Genomic DNA, 26836 nt, shown 5'->3' with positions numbered 1-26836 from the left:
GCCCATCACTACCAAACAGAAGAAACAAAGTCAGAGCAGTCTCACCACTAAGTAAACTAAAAGTAGCAGCTCAAAATGTCAGCAATGATTGAGGCAAACCATCACTGGCTGAAGAGCCACAGTTTTTGAAGAGCAGGGCCTGCAGGCTGGAACAGAGGTGAGATTATTCAACCAGATTACCTGGCAAGGCTGCCTGCTGACGGGGTAAGGGGCGTGTCATGACGTAAACAGTCATTGTGTTGACCTGAAATTTTGCAATCTTAAGTTTATTCATCTTTGGGTGTTACATAAACTGAATCATGACAATTTAAACTTTAACCTGAATGAATCAAATCTTTAAAATGGCATCATTATTAAATTTTTAAGTAATTTATTTTGCTAGTAGTTTCCAGGCTTTACAAGCTCACTTTCATGAAAGACAGAAAACTAAACGCATTGTTGTGCAAGTGGAGGCATGCTGTCAGTCATGTTTGGCGCCCTGCAGGGAAGGCCGCCTTCCAGAGTGGGAGGGACTTCATGAGTTACCTTTATTGGTGCAACCTGAGCTGTAAAAGGGAGGCGGTCAGAAGTGCATACAAGTCATGCAAGTTTCTCTCCACCACTCCATTTGGTAAAAGCAAGTCTTTGCATGGGACCCAAAAAAGTGGGTGTAATATTGTGCGAAATAACAAACAAACCAAGTGAACCATTTTTTTGTGGATTAAGTTTATGTATGGAATTCTGATCCGCCGCAATGCCGAGTCTAGGATTAAAGAAGAAAGAGAATCTCTGTAAGATGGACAAACTAGCTGAGGGCGTGCCACAGGTATGACTATCTCATCATGAGTTCTACTAATAGACCTTCAGCATGCCTAGCGTTTCCCTAATAGACACCATGAAGTCCTTCTTTGGCAAAATAATCTGCTTCTAATGATGAGTAATAGTAACGTTTCAATTCCAGGGAAAACAGTAGTGCAGCTTTCATTCACATCAGATCTATGCGGCAGGTTTTCGTTGGGGATTCTCAAGCACCTTTCACTTCCTCAGATGAACTTTTCTTCCTTAATGTCAGTACTTCCCCAAACTGGTTGCTTTATTGACTCACAACTGTGACAAAGAGGAAGATTGTGTGTTCCTGTAACTGCATGATGGAGAGTGAGTTTGTATTCCAAGAATTTTGCATAAGCGCCCAGATTATTTCCCATTTTTTGGAAATCAACATGTGCCTCTTTGACAAATGGAAATGAAATTTGGAAACATTTTTTTGATTTTGTGACACATGATTAAAATGTTTGACCCTAAACGTTTGGTGTTCCCAGCTGAGCAATGAGATGCAGCTGAGCATCATGAACAGGGTGAAGAATGGAGAGCTGTCTATCGACGATGCGCTGAACCAGGCCAGGAGGGACAGAGTCAACCTCCTGAAACAGCAGAGCCTTTCCACTGAAGTGAGTTTCCTCATCGATGTGCTGTAAAACCAAAACACACGTTGTGATTTCCCAGGTTTCACCCAGAACAATGGATCTGATTGTAAATGAATGCGGAACGTCGCCGGAATGTCTTCCGTGTGTGGTTTAATGTAAATTTTGGTATGCAACTTTACTTGTTTGTTTGGTTTTAGGATTGGTTGACAAAAAACAGGCAAAAACAATTAACTCAGCAGCTAAATAAATATCTCATCACAAGGTGGTAAAGACATAATAAATAGAAAACAATTAAACTCAACACCATTGTGGAAGAAGTGGATTTACTGATTTTTATGACAGATCAACATTTTTTAATAAAAAAAGTTGAAGCAATTATTTTTTGGAGAAGGCTCTAAATTCTGAAAGTGGAGTTCATTTATGGTCATTTTTGCCACCTTTTCTAAGACTCAGAGTTTATTTGATTTTCTTATGTCCTACTAAGTGTGGAAAAATTATGTTTAACCCATTTAACACCAATCTTTTGTTGATCTAAATGCAGACTCTGTGTGTCTAAACTAGATTAAACTGCATTCACACATCACAAAATGGCTCCATGAGGTAACCTGATTGCAAGTTTTTCGGCAAATTCGTATCTGGAATTTGGGAGACGGCAGTAGCATTTCTACACACCATGCGGTGGCCGCGGAGGTTTTTTAGAAAAAGCTGAAATTTTACAGCGACAAAACAATTTTTTGACATCGGTCTGTGGTCGATGTGTTATAATTGACCGATAAAATGTTCTCCAAGGTCCCACAATGGTCTGATAGTCAGCCGATTTCAGACTGCCACTCTCCTTGACCCCATGCCGCCATCCTTCTACCGTCTTCCGATTGTTAGAAATCGGACGGTAACAGCATGGGCACTTGACGAAGGCTGCTTGCCGGCGATGGCCAGACTTCAGTTTGGCAATCCCGGCCTCTGTGAGTCTCGCATAGAAAAGGGGAGACGGTATTGGTGCTGCATTGATGCTCTTTATTCGATGACGACTACTGCTGTGGTTAGACCACTTGACCTTCCTTTTCTTGGGCGCTGGGGCTTTACCCTTGCAGGGTTTCTTGGGAGGCATGTTGTCTAAAAATGTGTACATTTGCAAATTGACTAGATTAAAATGTGTGCTCAAAATGCACCAGTGGTGCCTGGGTGGCTGGGTGGCTGGCGGCTAGTGGCACTTGATATGGACGGCTGCTGTCTGGAGACATTTACGCATCGGCACGATCAGAGCTGCTGTTGGCCGGCAATCTGGCCACCACCAAACAGGAAGTCCCCACTGCCTTTCAATTAAGAAATAAACAGCTTTTACTCAGTCATTACATTTGTTAGAATCAACATTCTCACCTGCTGGCCCCCACATTGAACACTTGAAACATTTGATTGACAGATTACAGACTAATCACTGTTTACTGACGACGTCTCGCTTTAACATGGCGATCGGTGTCCGTATTGCAAAAAATAACGACGGAATTTGGCCTTCATTTCGTGGGGGCCGTTCACACTCACTCGGTCCAGTTCTCATATACAGTCATTGCTTGAGACTTTAAATCACTTTATTGGGAAACAATTAAAAAAACGAAATAATAAAATCAAGTAGGCTGATTCTGTTCCAGCAACTGATTCCTGCCGGGTTTCTGGTTTCAGGAGCAGCTGCCTTCACAACACAACTTCAGCGTTCACAAGTACAACCGTTACAGATGGCAGAAGCGTATTCTTCAGGTGAGTGAAAAACTGTTGCTACTGTTACATCAAGCTTTTGAAATAATAAAGTGTCACTCGTGGGGACGACATTTTAAAAACCCTCTGTTTCTGTGCATTTCCTGCATTAATTTTCTCTAACACATGAAGTATTTGTGAGTTCTTAATAAATGAATAAATAAATAAAGGCAGTAGCAGTTTTATCTTTGTTTTTCATTTTGACGTTCATTCAACCAGGACGTTTATTTTTCTTTCACGTTCTTAATCACACGTCAAGAAGTAGAAAAGTAATAAGTCCTAACTGTAACTAAAAGATATACATGTCATTTTTGTACAACAAAGTATTCGGGCCACCATAACAAAAGACATATATGCAAATAAAGTTGTACAATTATGAGAAAAAAGTCGTACAGACATAAAAAAAAAATCACCAATTTACGTTAATTAAGGTGTAATCTTTTTTTCAAAAAGACTGAATTTTTCAAGGAAAATGTCATGCTTTTCAAAAAAAAAGTTAAATTTGGCATTTAAAATGTTTAGAAAAAGACAAAGCATTACCTGTTTAATTTAATTGCAGAGACATCTGATGAACACCATACTGTTCAAGATTGCCGCTGAATCTGATTTGCTTTTTTGCGCATGTACAACTTATTTTTTGTGAAACTGAAACTTTATTTTCGAAAAAAATTGACTGTTTCCTTGTAAAATTACGATTTTTTGAATTGTAAAAAGTTAGGATTTTGCTCTTGTACAATGTAAACTTTCTTTGTAATTTTGCAATGTTATTGTTGCAGAATTTATAATTTTCAATCATCATTTTACAACTTTATTCTATTACGGTATCCTTATTCTTTTTTATTTTATGGTGGGCCCATTACTTTGTCTTGTTTTTGAGACTAACTTAATAAATGTGCGCTTTTTTTCATTTCATTTTTTTTATCAATTTAGATTAGCCTAGTTGAATTATATGAATGTTTGCTAAACACTGTAAAATGTGGTGTTTATGAGAAGAAAGTGACTATTTGCATGTAATTTTCTAAATATGTGAGCCCGGTGCTGAACTTCTTTCTTACCCGCACAGACCGGAGAAAGGGTTAGGGTTACGTTTAGTGTTAGGACATAGTTTGTGTTCGCAAAAAAAATTTCCATCCGTTTTTATGCTTGGTCGGATGGACTGAAAATACATGTGAATAACATCAGCCTTATGAGAATAAGACTTATTTTTATCTTTGCTATAAAAAAATGCTTGCTTCATGTTCAGGCACTAACTCGAACCACTTTCCCCAGATTGATTTCAAGACCAAAATGCTGTGCAGCATAGAGAGGGGCATCATCAAGCGCCAACTGCCCTTCTCTACCGTCAAGAGTTGTGATGATGGAGTGGGCTCAAAGTTCTCCATTTCCTTTAAAGAGCATCATGATTATGAGCTTGAGGCCACATCTCTGGAGGACAAACACAAGGTAACTTCATGAACTGTTAATCCGTATATAAACTAGCATGGGGTTTATATTGCCATGGGTTTTATGGATGCTGTCACCCACATCTTGGAGTTCTTTGTGCAGATTATGCAGCTGGTGAATCAGATAATTTATGGGAATATATACAACAACCCTGAAGAGGATGATGCAGAAGTGAGCCACAGCTCTCCAGAGTCACGTAGCCTTCGGGAGGGCACGTTGTTACTGCACAGAGGAGGCCTGGCATCATTCAAATGGGTGAAGTACGGATCTCAGTCTCGCTGCAGCAGCACTTGCAAAAAATAAAAATAAATAAAATAAAAAGTCCCCAAATCTGCATATTCCTAAATGAGTGGAAGATAAAGAATGACCCTTTCTCACGAAAAAGTATGTTCAACAAGAGAACATTTTGTACTTCACCTAAAATACGTTTTTCAGCTGAGGGATGTAAAAAGCCACCTTCAAGACCCAACTCTTAATAAAAATGCTGAACATTGATGTCACAGAGTTCCAATAAAACAGTAAAAGCGAAAAAGAAGAACACGTACAGGACTGTCCGCTGTATTAAAAAAAAACATGGTTAATGAAAATAAGTATCACACCTGAGAACATACTGAGAGATAAAGTGTTGCAAATAAGGCTAAGAAAATGTCTTAATGGGCGTTTAGAACTTGTTCAAAAGGCTGACGTTGCTAAAACGTATTTGCTACACGCTAAATTAGCAAGAAAAGAAAAAAATGTGTCCCAAAAAATGAATGATAATTAGTCTTTAATGACTAAATTAGCTGCCGAGAGCATTCAAAACAAATTTTAAAAATATTAATAAAAGCAGAAAAAAATATGGAAGAATGCTATAAACACAATGTTAGCGGATACAACTGCCAAAACGAGCATCAAAAGAATGCTATGTGATATTAAAAAAGCTAACAAAATTAGCAATGGAAAGTCTGAGTTACTCAGACTGGAGTAGTCAGTTGGCCCTGACCGTGTCCTGAACGTTGAGTTTGGTCAACCAGACATTTTTTGATTTGAACCAAAGCTTGTAAACTAAACCATATGACTAAAGATCTCTTCAGTTATTGGTATGGGATTACAAGTGCGAGGCAAAGTAACAAGAGAAAAAAAAATGGAAACCCTGCGCTTTGAAAAAGTGAAAAATCCTGATTGCAAAATTTTTATTTCACTGATCAATTTTGAACGTCTGTATCAAGGTCAGGTACAACACCTTTTATTTTGGAGGCATACTGCAGGGTGATTATTATGCAGGCGAAGGTACACTGATAAGTGTTTATGACATAGATTGTCGGGAAAAAATTTGAGAAGCAGCGTTGATCACGTTAAAAATTGTCTGATGAGCTTCCATTCATCCGACCGCGAACTGAGACCACCTCGAAAGATGGGTCAGAGAGCGGTTCCTGGTCCCAGACCAGGGTCCGCTTGGGTGTATTGAGACTGAAAATTCGTTACAGATTATCATATAAAACAAACTCTGGTTCACTTTAAGCAAACCAAATGTGTCCAGTCTGAATAAACCCTTAGAATCTTAAAAAAAAAAAGGCTGAATAATTGTGAACATAAACATAAAGTTAGCCAATAAAACTACGTGTACAAATGCTAACAGTTAAATTAGCCAAAAGAGAAAAAAAGTGCAATCTTGAAATGTCCAACTTTCATGCCAAAACTGCTAGCTTTTAGCATGTGTGCTAAAAGCTAAAGTAGGAAAAAAGACCTTAAAGTGTTCAGTATTAGAGGCATAATCTAATGTTTGAATAGTTTTGCGTTATGGAAAACTAGCCATTGGTAAGCAGAAATTTAAGATGATTATTACTTCACAGAAGTTACAAACATCAAAGTAAAAGCAAGAAGGTTTAGTTTAGTTCTTTAATGATACAAAAACCTATCTGATGTAAGACAAAACTAGGTAATGAGGGGTTATGTGTGCAAAAAATGATTTAAAAGTAAAAAACGGGTGCAAGTTACACCTGAGACTGAATCTGTGTGAACTTTCTCAGGTTAACCTTATATACATATTGAAAAAATTTTTTTTACATTTAAAATGATTCTGTTGAAGGAGTACGAGTAACTTTATATTGTACACTTTTGAAAAAAAAAACATTGTCATTTGTTTGTAAGTTTTGGATCATGATGTTGTCTTAATAATAAGTTAACCCCTTCACAACCATATATTGGTATGGTTATTTCATAACATACCATTTTATCCAGGACTCAACTTAATTTGGCATAATCTTGAAAGGAAAAGCACTTAAAAATATTATTTATATAATTGGAAAATAATTTAAGGCATGAACAGGTCAACAGGTACAATATTTGTTCTAAATATTTGCTCAAAATCAGTAAATTAGCTTATAAATGTTTGTTTTGGGAAAACGTGCTGCAGAGCATGGACCTGAGAACGTCACTTCTATTGCATAATAAAATGAATTTTTGTGTTCAACTGACATCATGCAGCAATTATATTTGCATATTATTGTATTAGCTGATTAGCAGCTTGGGATACAGTTTTGTTATTGAAAGTTCTTTGTTTCGTCACAGATATGAAGCACAGCTGCATCCTGGCCAGTTGACACTGTTTGCTGTCAGGCACCGAATCCCAGCAGACGGCGAGGGGGCGTCTCTGGAGCCTGTCTCCATTGTGATTCACTTGTCACATGGTGACACCCATGTGCAGAAACTCCACGCCACTGACACTTTCACTTTGACCACCCACAAAAACGATTACCAGTGAGTGAGAATCACAACAGAACGCAACGTTTTTTTTCCTCACCTTGACCCTAGTTTGCTTCACAGTGTTTGCCTTCTGTTGGAACATATACAGGGTTTTGATGGGGGCAACACAGGTGTCAAACATCAGTGCTCAATGGGTCTTTCTTTTCTTGATATCTCAGCCCTACATATCTACAGCTATTTATTTGGATCAAATAAGTACAGTCAACAAGAAGCTGGAAGGGCAGGGATGGTTGGAAAAGAACCAAACCTGAAGTGTGACATCTGTGCCCTAAACTCTTGGTTATCTGACAAATTTGGCTTGATTGAGGAACTTGGATGTACGTCTGTTATGCCTTATTCACAACTTCCCCAACGGATAGATACAGGCTGTCTGCAAGTGAAAAATGGGCAAACCTGTATGGGGCACGCAGGTGGCTTGCAGGAAAGATTAAGTTCGTAGACCAATAGGGCATGCTACGGGCGACAGGGCGAAGCATGCTCTTAAGCACATGTAGATGTAAAATAGGTAGAACCGTAGGCGTATTTTACAGATTTTACAATTTCCCATGCCCCTAAATCCTGTGCACTGCGTTAGGGACCCTTCAGAGCTGTTCCAGTGATAAGTGTGCAACCATTGGGTTCACCCTGACTGTAACGTAGAACATAGTTTGTAGGTATCTTGTTGGTGTCCTATGGGTACTTATGTATCACTTGCACACCCTTTGTTCGCTAAGGAGCCAGAACTCTCATCTTAGAAACGGCTAAAGTGCAGCGTAAAGGGCACCGTAAGTTAAAAGTGCATGCAACTTACATAATGATTACAAATACTTCACGATAGTCTTACAATGGTACTTGAGGTGTCCATATACCTATATATAAAAAAAAATAAAAAATTTAAAAAAAAAAGGCGGCTGAGTAGCTCAGTTGGTAAGGTGAGCGGCTACCATGCAGGAATCCAGGGCTCGATTCCCGGAGGGGACGAAACAATGGTACTGGGGGCAATTACCATATCAATGGCAAGCAGTTAACATCACTCAGTGAGGGTCCTTAGGCAAGACCCTTAACGCTACTGCCTCCCGAGCGCAGTTCAGCTGCAGCTCACCGCTCCCCCAGGGGATGGGTCAAATGCGGAGAAGAATTTCCCCAATGAGGGATAAATAAAGTATCTGAAAAAAAAAAATACCGCACCTGCGTCAACTTTAGATAGGCCCCTCCAATCTATGACCCTCCATGTGTCAGAACAACCCAAAAACCTACAGCACCAGTACCGGTCAACCCACTGTATGTGTGCATTTGACTAAGGCATTAATATGTTTCAGGTTCAGGGTGCCCATACCCGATCCAGTGTCCATTTCCAATACCGTGCAGGAGGAGCGGGATGCCTGGGTCCAAGCCATTAGCAAGCTGTGTTCGGAGTGGAAGAGGAAATCCAAGTGTGATCAGTTCTTTGGGGAGCAAGAAACCTTACGACCTGTCAGCATACCCGAAGACGCAGAGGACGATAGCGCAGATCTTGAATCGAGCGGTGGATTTGAAGGCTTTGCTTACCCTTTACCTGACTACACAACAGAAGATCCCACTTCCACCAGTCCCACAAGCCAAACTCCACCTTTAACCGGTTTTTCAAAGCCTGTCCCCAAACCTAGGACTCCAAAGACGGCTATCCAAGTTCATGATGTTCTGGAGCCCAACTCATCTTCGACCTCTACCACTCCCATTGCCCCATCATCATCATCCCCGCCCTCCCCTCCATCCTCATCTGGCTCTGTTGACTTGAAGGTTTCTTCCATGACACCAGGTTCTCCAGTTGAAAAAAGGCCTCCACCTATGATCGTCCCAGCTCCTCCACCATTACCCCTGAGGTTGAAGAGATCTTTAAAAAAACCTCGCACCAAGGCGTTCCACTGGGATGTCATTGGCTCTGACAAGGTAAAGGATCCTCAAAACAGAGTTATCTAATGGGTGAACCACACATATTTTAGTTTTACTTCCCCACCCACCCCACTTTGCATCAGCATTCCAGTCTTTTCTTTAGTGACATTGATTTTCTTCTCAAGCTGAAGTCGTGCTGACTTAATCTCTGTTTTGGCAGATCGCAAAGTCATTTTGGCTGCAAGAAGGCACCAGGAAGACTGACATTGACACGTCCCGATTGCTCGAGCAGTTTGGCATGAAAGATGTGGTGACTTTCGGCACTGCTGAGCCCAGCAATGCCCAAAACATAAAGCTCAACCAGAAGATCGCTCACAACTTCAGTGAGTAGCCCCACTGTGAAAACAGTCCTAGAGTTCCACTCCTGTTAACTTTTGATCTCAGTAAAGGCGTCCTCAACGGTCTTTTCATTATGATTATACAGTTTTTTACCAAGATCAAAAACACTTTTCAAAAACACATAGTTACTGCAGAGTTAAAGCAGTTCATTAGAAATCTGCCTCTAAATGGTGGTGCAGAAAAAGCTTATCGCTACTACTTGTCACCTATCTGTTTAAACTCTCTCCTGCTAGTTTACAGCCCCCCACACCCTCAACTTAAAATGACCAGCTCAACCAAATGGCAAGCATTATCTGAGCTATCAATCCACACATTTAAAAAAATACTCATATATATATGTATATATACATATATATATTTAACCCTTGTGCTATCTTAGATGACCCCACCCCTACATTGACGTGTTCTCCCTACCATGACAAAGGTGGATAAAGGTGGAAAGATTTCATGTAATCCATGGACACCAATGAAGATCACAAATCATTGAAGAAAAACGGTTCAGCGCACTGTCTAGTGGGTCTATTTGACCCAACTCCCAATGTCAAAGTGCCAAGGATAGCACAAGGGATAAAACATGTTTTTAATCTTTTTATCTTCATAACCACTAGAGGGCAGCAGAGTATTCCTGATGTTGCAGAAGCACAGCTCCTGCTTTTTGAACTGGAAATGTGTTATCCTTTATTGAGTAGAAGCTCTAGGTTAAAATATTTGTATAAATTCTGGAAATTGCCATTTCTGTAACTACGTTGGAGATGAAGACATTTGGAAGTCGCTGTTTGGTGCCAGCAGGGGGCACTAAGCCACCAAACCTGCGAAGACACAACTGCTCTCAGACTGTGCAGCAGTTTTGGAGTGGAACAAATCCTGCCTTTGATTTTGAAGGCTTTTCACTTTCGGTTAACTGAAGCTTGTATATTTCAAGACCCCAAAGGCGAGAACATTTCAGAAGGTTCTCCCTCTCAGGTCCGCCAAGTTGCACTGTGGCTGCGGAGACATGCAGATGTGGTGTGGTTGGTTGCTCGACAGAATCAGAGTGAATGTGCAGAACGGAAACTTAATTAGAGTTCACATGTTCATAAAATATGGATTCAGGGAGACTTAGTAAGAAGGACAGGGATTTCCTGCCCTGGTGAAGAACACCCCTGCAGATGGAGACGGCGCCGCTCTCCGACTATTTACTTGTGTTTGTATCAGGAGCTGAAGATGAGCGATGATGGCCTGCAGGAAACGTGGGGCCGTGCGGCTTCCTGCTGTAAGCTTCCGGAAACGTTTGATAAGCGAGGGGTCTATCCCATTTTGATGCTCTGCTTTTTCGCTCTGATTAACATTGGTACAGTAACATTCAAACTGAAAAAATCCTACTTGAGGTGGAGTCTCACCAATACAGACCTAACTGAACGGGTGAGGATGTGAACATGCTTTACTAATTTTACAAAAAAAAAAAAAAACTAACTATTTTTTTCAGGATTTTCTTAATAAGAGATAAATTGGTTAATATAAAACATAAAAACCCTTTTGAAATAAAAAGCTTTTTTGATGACGCATTGAGCCAGGTCGATCAAAATGTCAAAAGGTTACACAATTAAGTAATTGTTTTGATATGAGGTGCTACCTTTGTGGTTAGATTCAAAAACTTGTCTGGTCTTTTGATTCATTCAACCTCTTGAATGGACGTCGCTAATTCACAACATACCATTTAATCCAAGAATACTTTTGATTTAGAATCACCTTAAGGAAAAAAGAAAAGACACTAAACATTTTTTTTTTTAATGATTGGAACTAAATTCAGGAATTAAAGGGTTAAGGGTACTGGACTAGTTCCAACAACTGTTCAATAAAAATTTTCAATAAAATAAAAATAAAACAACTGATTTATTTTTATTGATTTTTTTGGGTTTGCAATATTATGTGAACTGACTTTTAAACCAAAGAGCAAGCTGTTCACATCTGCACTAAGGCATGGTAAAAAAGAAATTCAAAAAGTGGAGTTCACTTAGTGGCCACCAGGCGGCTTGTCTTGTCAGTTAGAAATCCCTTTGATGTCAAATGAAAGTGTAACCCTTGTACTATCCAATTGGGTCAAGATGACCATTGACGTGTTCTCCCTACCATGACAAAGGTGGACAAAGGTGGAGAGGATTTCATGTAATCCATTAAAACCAGTCTAGTGGGTCTAGATGACCCAACTCCCAATGTTAAAGTGCCTAGGATAGCACAAGAGTTAAACCAGAAATGAAAGTAACCACACCCTCCAAAGTTGTTTTTTCTGCCTTTGTGGTCAAATTTAACATCCATAATATCTCTATTGGGGAAGAATTTTATGAATTCTTTCATTATTTTTTATATTTTAAAGCAAAAATAAATGTTGGGATGGTTGGTTTAACCAAGTTCTCACTCTGATCATCTTTTGATCTGTTGTAAGACAGTTCTCCTAACAGATGGTCTTAAAACTATGATTATGCCATTTGCAGCCAAAATCAAAAAACGTTGTTGTTTTCTAGGACATTTCTGCAGAGCGGCATGCAGGAGCTCATTTGAAATTCACCTCTGATTTTGTGGGCGGGACTGTTGGTGCGGCGCAAACCCCCACTTCCTGTTGCTGTGAACTCAGATCAGGGAGACTGTGGCCCACCTTCTCTTTTGATCAACTCCTGAATCCCAACAATTTTAAGAAAGAAACACACAGAAAAACAAATTTAAGCTTATTTTTTCTAACATATGTCCTCCATTATCAGAAAAAATGCCACAAGAACATGTTAAAAACACGTAAAGACACAATCTTTCATCAGAAGGGGAATTATTATCTATTTAATTTATTTGAATTTTATTTATAAAGCCCAAGATTGCAACACAGTTGTCTCAGCGGGCTTCACAATTGTACAAGACATAATTTTTTTTGATTTGATTTGATTTGAAATGGTTTATTTCAAGCAATCAAAATAGAAATAATACACAAAAACAATATAATCATCAGTTATACATTCATACAGTAACTAATCAAACTTAGGATAATTAGACATAATTAATAAATATTGCTTGAAAGGGAGTGGAAGGACGCAAACTTATATAAACCCACCCCGTTATACTGTAACCATTTTATTACATGATTTATCAATATCCGGTTCATAACTTTTATCAGACAGAATTAAGAATCATAAGGTATCAATAAAGCAGATGCCAAAGATGAATTACTTAAGTACTACGTCAAAAATAACTATTTTAGAAATCAACATGGCAAATGCAGCATCTGAAATATATGCAAATTATGTTGCTTTTAAAAGTCATTCATATGCTTTAAAACATAATACTATATCAGTAAAATAGACACAACACTGTTTCAGGAATTTTCATAGCAAAATTTCATCAAGTATCAAAAGTTATAAACATGTGCAAAGTTATGCTACATTAGGAAAGATTTTTGAATCAATTTATCAATTTTAGGAGCTAGTGAAGTAATATCATCAAAGGTCAATCAATTTAGCAAATTTTCAAAAAATTTGTTTTACTCTTTTTATATATTTTTTTGTATTTTTATTTTATTTTTTTATATAATAAAGTAATGCTGTAGGGGAAAAATAAAAAGGGTCCATAAACTGTCGAATTGTCCAAGGTTGGCATTTCTTCTTTTACTGATAACACCCGATTTTCTTGGTTTAAACAGTTAATAGTTTTCTTCCATGTTATGTCTGCAGACATTAGATTCAGGTCCATATCCTTCTTCAGCTGATATCAGCTGTGGTGAAAGTTGAGGTCAAGTTGTCTGCGGGTCAGAACCCTGCTGTTATTCAGGTGACGTCAGACATCCAGAGAAAGTGATGATTCCAGGTGTCATATTTCTTGAAATTATTTGGCTCTTTGATTTATTACTCCACGTTGTTTCAGACAACCGTAATCAAGCACTTCTCAAAGTCCTTCATGGTGTTCACGACCAGAACCTTGGCCCGGTCCTCTGGACCGAGTGGTTTGACGTAAATCCTGCAGCCTTTAACCCAAGTGTTCTCAATCTGCTTACGCTTCCTGAGAAGCCGTGCATGTTTTGAGATTTCAGCATTCCTTCTGGTCAGATGGTCGTTCAGATAAACAGCAGATCCTCTGAGATTTTTGCGTTGATTCATCAGAGCTAGCTTGTGTTTGAGATTCACAAACCTGATGAGGATCGCTGGTTTATCCGTCTCCTTTCTCCTGGGGAGCAGGTGGCAGGTCTCCATGGTATTGAGATCCAGGGAAATCCCTTTAGATGTGAGAAATGAATGTATTTGCTGTTCCAGCGTCGCTGCACCAATCTCCGTATTAGAACTGCTAGCTACGCTAGCGCTAGCATTAGCAGTGCTAGCTCCAGCTGCATTCAGCTTCGCTCGAGGCTTGATTGGTACTCCAGTGAGAATGACATTATTCATCCTTACTTGCTGTTCCACATCGTCCAGTCTTTTCTCCAGAATCTCGACCCGGTTTTCTCGCTGCTCGTTTTGAGCCCGAAATCTTCGGAACTCTTCCATCATATCCCAGAGCGGTGTTAGCTTAGCCGACACTTGATCCATAAAACTTTTCAGCGTTTCTTGAATAATGTCAAGAGACTTTTTGAGATCTTCATATTCCTGGGGTTTCTTCGGGGGCATGGTCAGCTCTCTTTTTTGGAGAAAAATCAACTTTTTAAGTAATTTGAAGATAGTTGTATTCGCAGAGAGGCACGCCACGCGTCCTGCTGTATAACCCGGAACCGGAAGTCACCGGAAGTAAAATCAGTTATGAATTACAATAGCTGATAGCTAAACTAAACAGACTAAAGTAAACTGGACATCCTCGCCCTTAGACCCTCCTTCTCGGTAAGGAAAACCTCCTAAAACAGATTCCAGGAAATATTTTCAACCCACAAATAGATTTATGGGCGAGTTTTACAGCCTGTTCCTTCTGCTCTGCCTTGCCAATTTTTTCATTTCTGGAAAAAAATGAGATTTTATCACAAGATAGGAACAATAACTAAAAAAAAAAAGTCTTTACATCAACTTAACGGTTCCCATGACCTCCATTCCTTTTTTTCTCTTTTCTTTTCTATATAACAGACTGATGAAGTTTTTATGCATCTCAAGTCAATTAATTGCTTCATCTTTATAAAAAAAAAGAAAATGTGTGTGAGTGATAAGATTGATCTAAAATAACTTTATTTAAAATGAGTAACCCGGCTCTTCTCAGCGCTATTTTATCAAGGACATTTTGAAATGAAAGTTTTATTGCTGAAATATCTAAAAAGTTAAGGTTGCAGGGAGTCATTGCGAATGTAATTTGATTTTTCCCCCTCCTCTATGACTGTGGAATAGATTTTACTCCATTGTCACTCATGCCGTGTATGTTAAAGCCCCCCCCTCAAAACACCCCAAACTGTGAGTACAAGCACAGATTAGCACAGATTTACAAGAACCTGAAGTAAAGTGCAGTAATTCTGGTTTTATTTGAAGTGATAACTAATTAACTCTTCACACTTAGATGGTTAGACGCAGTTTCTGGGCGTTTACACCATGAAACACTAATGATCGTTCCCCGAATTCAGCTGTCACTCAAAATACAAACATGCAAATACAGCCATTCTCCTTCCCTCTGCATCCGCTGGCATTCCTTATGCAAACACACACACCATGCTATTGTGTTGATCGTCACAAACTTGCCTAAATCTGTGCGGTTTATTCAGCTCATATCTCATTCTTTTGCCACACTATTTACTCATCAGATCCTATTATGCAGGTAGTTGATATGCATGCAAACTCTCACTTTTTCTTGGGAATCGGGGGTGGGGGCCTGGGGAGTCGATCTTTGCAGACGGTGAGATTTCACCTCAATTCCAACAATTTTACGTGGAGCAGTCATTAACATACAAATGTTGATGTGATAATTGGCGTCCTGCTAACAACACGGTGGTATTTGTGGGCACACGGGCTAAATCTAGTGATGCATCTATGCGTGCAGCCGCGCACAGCCCCACATTCACCTACAGGTGTTACAAGGTGAAAAGGGAAACTCTTATTTTAAGTTATTGGCAGATTTATTTCGCTGAGTGTCCCTTTAGGGCCCCTTTAGGCCGTGTTACACAGCCGCTACGTATATTTTGTGAATGTTGCATGGATGAAAATTGGTCATACGTGAAAATGTGTGGAAAAAGGGAGAAAAGTCATGCTCTTTAAGTTAAATTTTCACAGATGTATCACAAATGAACCACCATAAAACCACAGAAGTACAAATAAACCATTAAAAAAACAGGTAAATCAACGTAGAACATGACCCGTGCGCGATTATAGTGCTGTTTATATGTAATTCATCAGTGATTCATCCTTCAATTACATAATATGAACATTATATGTGTGCCGTGTGCGTGATATGAAGGTTATACATCTGTGGTACATGCGTGAGAGGTCTGTTAGCCATACGTGGAACAGTTGTGGAAATTCACCAATCTTTGTCTCACAAAAATCCCCTACAAATACATAAGATTTATGTAATAATTATGTATAAACTTCGTGAAATATACCTAAACTGCCTAATCCTCAACCAACCAAGTATTTGGAACAGAATTCACGTAAAGACCCATCGGTCAAAACCTTCGACGGACATCTGAGCACGTCGGCGAATGACAAACGCAAGAAACATGAGTGAATTAGGTACGTCACACATGTATCACAAAAGACTGAAATTTCATACATGGAAAATACGCAAAATGTACGTAGTGGCTGTGTGACACGGCCTTTAGAAATAGGTAAAACATTCTTACTCCACTAGCAGATTTTATTTACATTAATAAAAGAAATGGTCTTACCAAGAATTTTCATTTTAAGAAAAGATTCTAGTCACTAAAATGTGCTTTATCAAACTTTGCTATTGAAAAACCTTCTTGATAGGACCATTTATCTTACAACAGGGTCTTTTTACTTTCCTAAGATTCCGTCTTTGCAGTGTAGAAAACAAGAGGTGCAGGCACCCAACTCTTTGAAGGAACCTTTAAGCTTCTTAAAAAAAAAACAACTCCTGAGACAAAGCAGTTATGAGAGAGCAGCAGCCGATGGAGGGGCGTCAGCACTCGGTTGGCTTGCAACTGGTGTTGTTTCATCACTCAGTCGGGGACAGATGCGTTGGCAGAGGTACACCACAATGCTGCTCGGCCAAAAAACACCCACAGAGCAGATGAAAGGCAGAGGTACCAGGCTTGTGTGTGAACGCATGAGCAGGAATACTAATGTTGCGTCGGCATGCTGTTGTGTCACCACTTCGCTCAAATCTGGTGTGTCAAGGTTAGGGGGAAAAATGAATGTATCTTCAACCTTACAGCAAAATCATTATGATGTATGATGACGGCGCCTCCTGAACTGATGTCAAAATGTTCTCCAATTAAGTTGGGGTATGAAGTTTGAAGTTAGCTGAAATGTTAACAGACGTGGCCTCTAGTAGGACCTTGGTATTTGAAAAGCTGAGAAAATTGAATTTCAGTAATGCTTTTCATGATCTTATCTGATAAGTAATTTTTATTTTAGAAAAATAAAATTAAAAGAGATGAAAAAAATCAAGGCCATGAGCGGCATTGTAGGCACTACCATCCCCTGCCCTCGCCGCCTACGCGGAGTGGCTGTTAAAACGCCCCTCACTCTCCCCTTCTGCCTATCCATTGGTCAGAGCTGCATGCAACACTTTTCAAAATGGTGTCTTTTCTTTTGGATCTATCTCCATAGCAACCATATACTTTTTTGGTCTTCTGGGGATAACGAACAGGTTTGTGTAATTTTTAGAAGAATCAGCAAAAGTATGTTTGGATTTTCCTGGCAACAAAAGGTTCTTTGTCAACCATGTCCACATTCCTAATATGTTCGTATCATATGTCATTTCATTTTATTAACCTTGTGCCTACAATTCTATTTCCCATATTGTGGGGAAATGTGATAATCGCCAAGTTTCACACTTTGCCACAAAATGGCATCCAAGCCATAGTTCCAGTGGCTGTTCCATAATCATTTTAAAACTTCCTTTACATGTACTTCCTTTATATTATGGTTTTTCCCGTTGTGATGTCACCAGTTTTTTGGGAGGGCTAGTTCACTATAACAAAAATTAATTTTCACTGGGTTCTTCTAGCTGAATGTAAGTTTTTGGAGTATGTGGCGGGGGCCAAACTTTCGCTCAAAGGTGCATTAAAAAAGAAGAATTGCAAAAACAATTTGGTCCTTGCAGTCCAGTACTAGTGCAGGACATAAAAAGACAGAATTCCAGTTTAAGATAATACAGAAAAAACACATTTTATTGGAGGTGTAAATACTTTCATAATAAGGCGATCTTGGTCTTTTTTGTTGCTTGTTCGTTAAATATGGTTATTTATTTTGAAAGCTCCACTGCAAGCCTCCTGTTTAATGAGTGGATATGTCGCAGTCCTAATTAAAAGTCCACCTGTGGCTCCATGCACCCAGTGGGACACACTCTCCAACTCTATTACATTCCTCATTTGTCAGGGCAATGCCCAGTGTGTCTGAGTGTCTGTCAACAAAGAATAACATTAGCACGAACACAGAGCAAATGATAGTCCCATTTAATTAGATGACATTTTTGAGTTCTGTTATTGCTAAAAAAAGGGGGGGGGGGGGCTTGTTTCTACTCAGCGGTACAGTAAAGTACAGCACGGTAGTTTGAACACTTCAATGATAAAATAGGCTCATTAAGCCAGAACGGACCAAACCATTTTTGTGCCCCATTGGTTGTAGGTCCATAGAAAAAAGGAATGGACTGGTTGGGGCGGAGCTACTGTTGAAACACATTGATTAGCTGAACGACCAAAGAAAGCGCCAAAAAGCGGCCGTATTCTTCTTCGCAGTCCGCAATTTTCTCCCAAACAACATTATCATTACCAACATGAGCTGCTAAAACCTTCATTGTTGTTGTTGTTAGCTTCATCCCGTATGCGCCGTGACGGTCAACCTTTGAAGGGAAACCTTCAACTAAGTTGTCTGGACCATTCTAAACCGGACCAGATAGGAACATATCGTACTGGACTGAAACGTACCGCTCAGTGAAAACAAGGCTTAAGTTTGATGATGTGAGATGAAAACCTTTGTTGATTCTGATTGAAGAATCTATCTATTTTCTGTAAGGTCAAGGACCTAAAAACAAGACTGGAAAAAAAGGCTTGAATCTGACATTATTAATATAATGATGAGTGTTGATGAAATAACTCACCTGTTCAATGTCTAGTTCGACCTCAAAAGGATTAGAAGTAATTTTCATTGACAACTACTATTTCACTTGAGTAAGAATGGGCCCAGTTTTTAGACATAAACTCCTTTCAAACAAAAATACAAACAAGATAAATATTTCTGTTTTTATACAAGATAAAATCCGAAATGTAAAAGCTGGATGTAAATCAAAAGACGTCGACAAATTGGGAGCAGAGGTTGGTAGTGCTGGCAGAAGTGCAAATAAAATCCTAGAAAATGAACAGATGTGAATGAATACATTTTTATCCAGGTAAAAATCAGAAGAGCATTCTAAGAATATTAAGCAAAGTAGCACTTAAAGGAAGAGCAGCGCTTGAAATTCAAAACTGAACATATCAAAGAACGAAAGGCTGTAGGCATGTAAAAAAGAAATAAGAACGATACACAAACCATTGCTAGCTCCAAAAACAAACCTCAAAAAACGTAATAGTTTCAACACGTCCCACCACTGTACTAAATGTAGGTCAATACATCTTTCTCAAAATATCAATTTAACTTTTAAATTTGTCAGAACTAATCAAAACGTTTCTATTTTATCACGCTGTACTTGTAAGCTAACGTACACTTAAAAATAACAAAAGAGCTACATACTGTCCTCCAGCTATCCTTTTGAGAAACTTCAAACTTACACAATGTGTAATATGTTAAGCTCATACAATGTAAAATAAATAAATAATACTACTTTTTTTTTCTTCAAACGGCGAAAATAACGTCATCGATTTAACGAAATTAAAATCGAATTAACATGAATGTTATGCAACGATCATTTTATAAATTTCTAGGGCACTCGATTTTGGAATTGTAGATTCGGACACCACTACAAAAAGGTTAACGTACTATGTATGAAGTGAGTAGGGAAGAAATTCGGACACAAACCATGTTTTTAATCAGGCTAATGCTATTTTTTTAATCATCATGATAAAACAGTTATTCCTTTACTACTCACTACTTGGTGCACTATATAATGCGTTCGGCATTTTGTGGTGCTGTCGGAATCTACAATTCCAAAATCTAGACATTTTCCAGAAGTTTCTGCAAAAAACCAGCCTACTTGATGCTCACCAGATTATTTAACAATAAAAAATTATAATTAAATTCAATTATTTAAAAAAATAAAATTTACTCATTTTAAATTTAATTTATTATAAGTATTTTTTTATAAACCATCCATGTTTTTATAAAGAAAGCACAGTGGACTCATGAATAGTTTTGTAAAATATTCGTATATATTAGGTCTTTACTTTGTGAAATCTGTGAAATCTGTGACGTCATATTTGACAAAAAAGTAGTGAGTATGGTGTTTGTAATTGTTTTTAAAATCCAGGGCAAAAGATGGTCCCACTCTATATAGTTTTTTACTAGTAAGGGAGTAGAGAGGGAATTCCAAAATAGCAAATGTGTTTTAAAAAAGTGCTTCTTCAATAATATGGCTAATACTGCTGATAAATAATTACAATTGATTAATCAATCCTAATGCCTAAAAAGAGTTTTTTTTCTACTAGTCACTACATTTACACTTGGCTTAAATATCTGAATTCTAATACTTCACCCAGCTCCTGAATTATGCAAAGACATTTCAGTAAAAAAAAAAATCCCATCAGCTTTGACTTGATAAATGCAAATGTGTGTATTTCCCCAAGGCATTCGGAAGAAAGTAATTAAGAAAAGGACCCTTTTGTCTTTGAAATGCTTCTTGAGTCATTTTATTTCAGGAGATTAAGACTATCTGTCAAAGGAAAAGCTTTTATGTACAAGTGAGAGCCTTGATCCCCCCCCCCCCCCCCCCCCCCTTATCTATTGTTCTTTCAGACATTTTCCTCAAAAGTTTTCCGGTACAGCCGTGGGAGCTGAAGGACAAACTGTTCATCATTGATGAGAAAGACGGAGGTCTGTCTGATGAGCACATCGCCTCTTTGAGAAGGTAACGGCGGACTGTGCCAGAAGATACTTGTTTGTATTTATTTCTCGGGGTGTCACAACTAAAGCTGAGACATGTAGCACTTTTAGTGCCCTGGTCAGAAAGAACTCGTGTTTTTTCTCCAAAGCAACAGCTTTATAATCATTAACAGACAATGTGGAACAAGAAAAACTAGTAGATAAACAGGAGCCTTCAGTACCTGACATACTGAGAAATACTTTTTTTTTTGTAGCAGCTTGCTTATAAAAATTTTATATCCAGTTATTTGTGGAAAGCGAAACTATTGGCATGCCCTAAGGAATACATCGCTGAAAGCGGGTAAAAGTGTTTTCTGATTCCTACCTACAGTTCTCTTGTTGACCTCCTGGAAGGCTCCAGTGATCTAATGTACTGTGCGCAGGATTTGATTTATTCTATAAAAACGTAATATATATTTTAATACGTTCTGGCACAGGCCTGAGGAATAAACTCTTGAAAGAACCACTCCCAACAGATGCTGCAATATTAATGAGTGATGCCGCTCCAATGGCACAGACTGTATCCCAGACTCGTCAAGGAGTGAATTCCTTTGGTTTGAGGTCAGAAAGCTGAAGTGACAAGAAGATGAAGTCCTACTTAAGACAAGTGGGGTTCAAATTCAGTACCAGAAAGGAGCTGTTCCCATCAGCGTCTCTACCCTTAATAGAAGTCGACGACGGCCATCAGAACCGCTTGGCTTTTAATGACATCTCCAGGCCACTGGAAATCCATCTAATGGGTATAGAGCAAAATGGGGACTTTCTAAAAAGAAAGCATATAATATTTATGTTGAATGTATGGGTTTCTATTTGATTGTTTTTTTCAAATACAAGACTATTTTCTTGCTGAAACCTTTCGGAAAAGTTTAGTTTAATGCTTTACCCTATGGACAAATGCTGAAAATAGTCTTTTAGAGCCATTTTGGTCAGAATTGATTGTATTGGTGCTTGAAATACAGTTTTAAATCAACTAATAGCTATATTTTAAGTGACTTCTCTTGTGTTGAAGGTATGTCCCCACCATGGATGATGTGGAAATGTACAAATCCCATAAAGGACCTGTTACAGAGCTTCACATAGTGGATCAGTACATGATGGAGGTAACGTGTGCAAGAGTGACTTTCCTGTCGAGGACAATTTAATGACTAAAACCATTTCACGTTGTACCTTAGTAAAGGAAGAATATTCATAAGGCAACCAGCTCTAAATTCCAACATGCTTAGAGGAACATTTTGCATCATAGTTGTCTTGAACGGCACTCTGACTGTACTTGAAGTTTTATGCCCAAGGAGATGTTTTTCTACACACATCATGTCACTTTATAGTAAAGCAATTAAAAAATATATGGGCTGTTGCATGTGCATACATTACAAAAAACAAACTGTCTTACTTTTCTTAATATATGGCGTATACCTATTTTATATTCTGTGATGTAGGGAAGTGGTCCCCAACCTGCTTAGACAGTGTATAACCCTTGTGCTATCCTAGGCACTTTACCATTGGGAGTTGGGTCATCTAGACCCACTAGACAGTGCTCTGAACCTTTTTTCTTCAATGAACCTTCAGTGAACCTTACTGGTGTCCATGGATTACATGAAATCTTTCCACCTTCATCCACCTTTGTCATGGTAGGGAGAACACGTCAATGCAAGGGTGGGGTCATCTAAGATAGCACAAGGGTTAACATCAGACAATATTTTTTACAGATTGGCTTGTAAGGGGATAAAGTTGGAATCAGATTTTTAATTTTACTTCCAGTTTCCCTTAACTTTTGAGGGAAAAGTTAATCTGCATCCTCACTACATCAGTCAGGTTCAATGTAAGACCCATTAAAATGCGGCATACACTTACAGCCACTTTATCAGGTACACCTTGTTGGTACCGGGTTGGACCACCTTTTGCCTTCAGAACTACCTTGATCCTTGGTGGCATGGAGTCAAAAAAGTACTGGAAACATTCCTCAGAGAGTTTAGTCCATATTGACATGACAGCATCACATAGTTGCTGCAGATTTGTCAGCTGATCATCCAGATCTGGTGACTGTTGAGATCACCCAGTCAGTCCAGTGAATTCATTGTCAAGAAATCAGTCTGAGATGATTCAAGCTTTGTGACATGGTGCCTTATCCTGCTGGAAGTAGCCATCAGAAGACGGTACACTGTGATCATTGAAGGATGGACAATAGTCAGCTTTCCTTTGGTCTATTGCCATGCCTTTTTTGCACAGCCTTAAATATGAAATGTCCATAGATAATGTTAAATGCCACTAGTTAACTAGTTACATGCAAATTTTCTACAAAGTCACTAATAAGGTAACAAGTTAACTAGTTTGACCAAAATCTCATACTAGTTTACTGGTGACATGCAAAATGTTAACTAGTTATTTAGTGAGATGTGTAAGTTTTACTAGTTAAATAGTAAGAGAGAAAAATTGCACTAGTTAACTTGTGTCATGCAAAAAAATCCCACTAGTCAACTAGTGAAGACAGTATTTTCTTGCAAGTTCACTAGTGCATCCTTATAAAAGTTACTAGTGAAGAACTTTTTGTCAGCTAGTTAACTAGTGTCACAATATGCTAATGTGGAGGAGTGATGTAATGCAGATAAAGTCCTCCCATTGACTCTGCAGTAAAGCTCCAGCATTAACCCTTTCAGTCCCAGTGTTTTTTCACTGTTGATAATTACAGCCCTGTGGTCATTTTGTTAAACTATAATTTCAGAATAAAGAGAATTATGTGAAAATTGCATCATCATAACAATAACCTGAACACAATGTCTTCATTTTTGGTTGTCACCTGTTTACTAGTTGTACGTTTGGCATTACCAGTTAGGCTTAAAACAGCCTGATATCAATGACATCGATGTGACAGTAAAAAGGCCTGCCATAAAGTGGTAACACTCAGCCAAGGCCTTAGCTTTGGTTTAAGCAGTTTGAGGTGTGGGTATAGTTCCCAAATTTCTATGAGAAAAGCAGATTTATTTTCTAAATTACACTCATTAGTGAAAACTCGGGAGAATCAATTAGTATTTGTGCGATCAATATGCATTGACTTTGGAGTAAAAGTCACTTGGTTTCTGTTGCTGTGGATTCAGAAAAGTTGACTTTTTCAATGCATTTCAGTGGCTCCCTTTTGATGACAAGAACAGGAAAAAAGTCCTTTTGCATAATAGTAACCAACAGAATACTTTTTTTCTTTTCACCTTCATACATATTTTTTAATTATCTAACAGGATTTTAAGGCTTGCAGAAAATTGACTGTAACACAATAAGACAAATTTTCCTGTTAAGATTGCAGCTTTTAGAGAGGTGAGCCTTTTTTAATTTTGAGAACCTTCATTGAAATGTAGCATAATTATGGTTTAACTGAAGATCTGTTTTCATAGATGACTTGGATGAAACATGTAAGTCAGGGGGTGCTGATGTTAGGTTACCTCTTGTGAGCTGTTCCTCTTGTTTGGAACAAAGTGGCTTTCACTAAAACTTTTATCTGATTATTGTTTTGTAGGAAAGGTCACACATGTTCATGATGTCTCATCATCTCATAAATGTCTCAAGGCTAAAAAAAAAAGGTTATAGATAAAGCCAAGTGAAAGGGAAGAGTCTGATACCAGGCATGAAGGCTGCAGAAGACGGGCTGTTGATATCTGATCGTGACTTTATGAACTTCTAGAATGTATTTGGGCTAAAGCCTGTTTTCGTTTTACAGAACAGACACAAATATTCCTCTGAGAGAAATACCGACATTTTTGTTTCAACTGAAGTTGAAATGACTTTTGACTTAAATCTGGGCGTACTTAGTTATCTTAACTTATCCTGTGATGGACTGACGAAACATCCAAGATTTACTCTGCTTTTATCCTAACAGCGGATGGGATAGAACCCAGCAATCCTGGCATCCTGATGATGATGAGTCACAACTGTCCTCACACATGGATACAGGCTATCTGGGGGCAAAAAATGGGCAAACTTTTACAGGGCCTACAGGTGACCTGCGTGAAATTTCCAGATTGTAGACTGCTCGGTGAGCCTGAAGAACAAAAATGGGGGGCCCTTAAGTGTTGTTCAGGTGGTAAGTGCCCTGAGTGCCCCGTACAGATTTGGCAATTTTTTGAAGAGCCAGTATCTAGCCGGTCAGACAGTTGTGATAGATTCTTTACTAACAACTAGAACAGGGATGGGCAACTCCAGGCCTTGAGGGCTGGTGTGTCTGCATGATTTCTTGATATCCAAGCCCTACTCATGACTGATTACCTGGTTCAGGTGTGTCCAGTCAATTAGAACATGCCAGAGCAGTTGGAAAACATGCAGGAATGGGGCCCTCGAGGCCTGGAGTTGCCCATCCCTGACCTAAAATGTGGTGTAAGGGCACCACATAACAGCATCCTTGGCATGTCATAAGTGTTTGGAACTTACAATACTTACAAACTGCAAGACAGACATGCACTCCCCTTAACCTTTCAATGTTGGAGATGTCACCGGTGACACCTTAATAGTACATCCTTGACACGAATCAGCTGAGAGTTACAGCAGTCAAAATGATGTAAACACTGGAGCTAAAGTTACACGCACCTTGAACCGGCCGCTCCTTTCTCTCTATGGTCCCGGAAAACCCAAGAACTTGCAGCACCCGGATGAGTCAACCCCTATACAGGGGCTTGTAAATACACCTTTAGACCAGTTTCTGTTTGGTCTTCAGCAGAGTTCCAAGGTGCTTTCACACATGCCAACACACCTGTCTACTGTTTGAAATGGTATAGAACAAACATGTTTGTTCTATACCATTTGTACATGAAACATTTTTCCTTGTTCTCGTACATGTTTACATCATTTATGGCATCCGTGGTCTACAAAAGCCTCGACAGCAACATGCTTTAAAACATCATTCTACATCCGTCTCCCCCTTTCAGTGTCACACCTCCACATTGTTTTTTTTGTTGAAAAACCTGACTTTAATTTTTGCCTGATCACACTAAACATTAGCTGCATTTACATTGAAAAAATTAATCGGAAAGAACCCCTGATCAGAACGAAAATGCTTCATATAAAAATGCCATTCAGAATACTCCGCCCCTATCAGACTCATTCAGATCAAAGTTTCTTTCCGATTGAGATGGGTGGGAGATGCCGATTGTTGATCCGATCGTGGTGCATGTAAACAGTTTATTCCGATTGTGGGTCACTACTGCTTTGCGTCACGCATAGACAGTGGGGCGCTCCAGAGAAAGCCTTGGAGCGCGAACAGGACCTGCCTGCTGCTCTGCACGTGCAAACCGTGTCTCTGAGCAGAGCAGCCGGACTCGTAGCTTTGTGTTTGCGGGGAGGGGGAGGGTGCTTTGTTACATTGTGCGCACCTGAGGAGACTTTGTCCATCCAGTCGCTCTGCGTGAGCCAGCTGCCAGTCTCAGGAGAACCGTGTCCCCCACGAGGACCGTGTCTCAAGCAGAGAATTGGCTTAAAGATGGTGTGAGCTGGCGGAGGCTGTTTTTGAATGCAGAAATGCTGCTCCATGCAGTCCTGAAAAAAACGTGCAAATAGTTGTGTAAATTCACGTTTTAAATTGTGTCCAGACAAAACAAAGGCTACAGCTACTGCTCTTATTTCTGTGCATTGGTGGGTTCTGCACATATTGGATGTTGTTACATCTCAACATTCATTCCTTGAATTATTTTTTCCTTGTTTACTGTTTTATTTTGAACTTTATTTACCCACTTTTATTGGGTTTTCAAGTGTAATGCTTTGGGGTTGGCTCTTTGGATGAAAGCGGCTTTGCCTTGCCTTAATAAAAAATCCTAGTGGCTGCAACTGAATACCCAGAAATCCATGATAGTATTGTTTCAATAAGGATATACAGGCATTTTAAAGGGAAAAAATAATAATTTTGAATAACAAAAGTTATTAATTTTTGAGTTTATTGAAACATGGGTGTACTTTGTTACTTTCCTCAGTTTGTGTGGACTGAAAGACAATAAAATGTTATCTTTTGAGTCTATTTTCTGTTTTTTTTAAAGATAACCCATGTGTAACACCCATGTTAGCCTCACAACCTAAAAATATTCCAGCATTCTCACAAAA

The 26836-nt window shown here is 38.9% G+C and overlaps 1 protein-coding gene across 1 annotated transcript in view; it reads left to right on the top strand.

The window, feature by feature from the left end:
* Window positions 1-549: 549 nt before the first annotated feature.
* LOC105353645 (uncharacterized) overlaps window positions 550-26836 on the top strand; it is a 71154-nt gene continuing 44867 nt past the window's right edge. The window contains exons 1-10 of the mRNA XM_011472914.4: window positions 550-805; window positions 1299-1427; window positions 3081-3155; window positions 4422-4595; window positions 4698-4855; window positions 7146-7334; window positions 8639-9248; window positions 9412-9574; window positions 20639-20750; window positions 21774-21864. Coding sequence (XP_011471216.1) covers window positions 734-805; window positions 1299-1427; window positions 3081-3155; window positions 4422-4595; window positions 4698-4855; window positions 7146-7334; window positions 8639-9248; window positions 9412-9574; window positions 20639-20750; window positions 21774-21864 — 1773 coding nt within the window. The 5' untranslated portion in view covers window positions 550-733. The remainder of the gene's footprint in view (window positions 806-1298; window positions 1428-3080; window positions 3156-4421; window positions 4596-4697; window positions 4856-7145; window positions 7335-8638; window positions 9249-9411; window positions 9575-20638; window positions 20751-21773; window positions 21865-26836) is intronic.

This window comes from Oryzias latipes, chromosome 7 (assembly GCF_053564925.1).
Source record: "Oryzias latipes strain Hd-rR chromosome 7, Olatipes_Hd-rR_3.1".
NCBI lineage: Eukaryota > Metazoa > Chordata > Actinopteri > Beloniformes > Adrianichthyidae > Oryzias > Oryzias latipes.
Note: the sequence above shows the minus strand (reverse complement) of the source record. Positions and strands in the feature narration are given on the sequence as shown.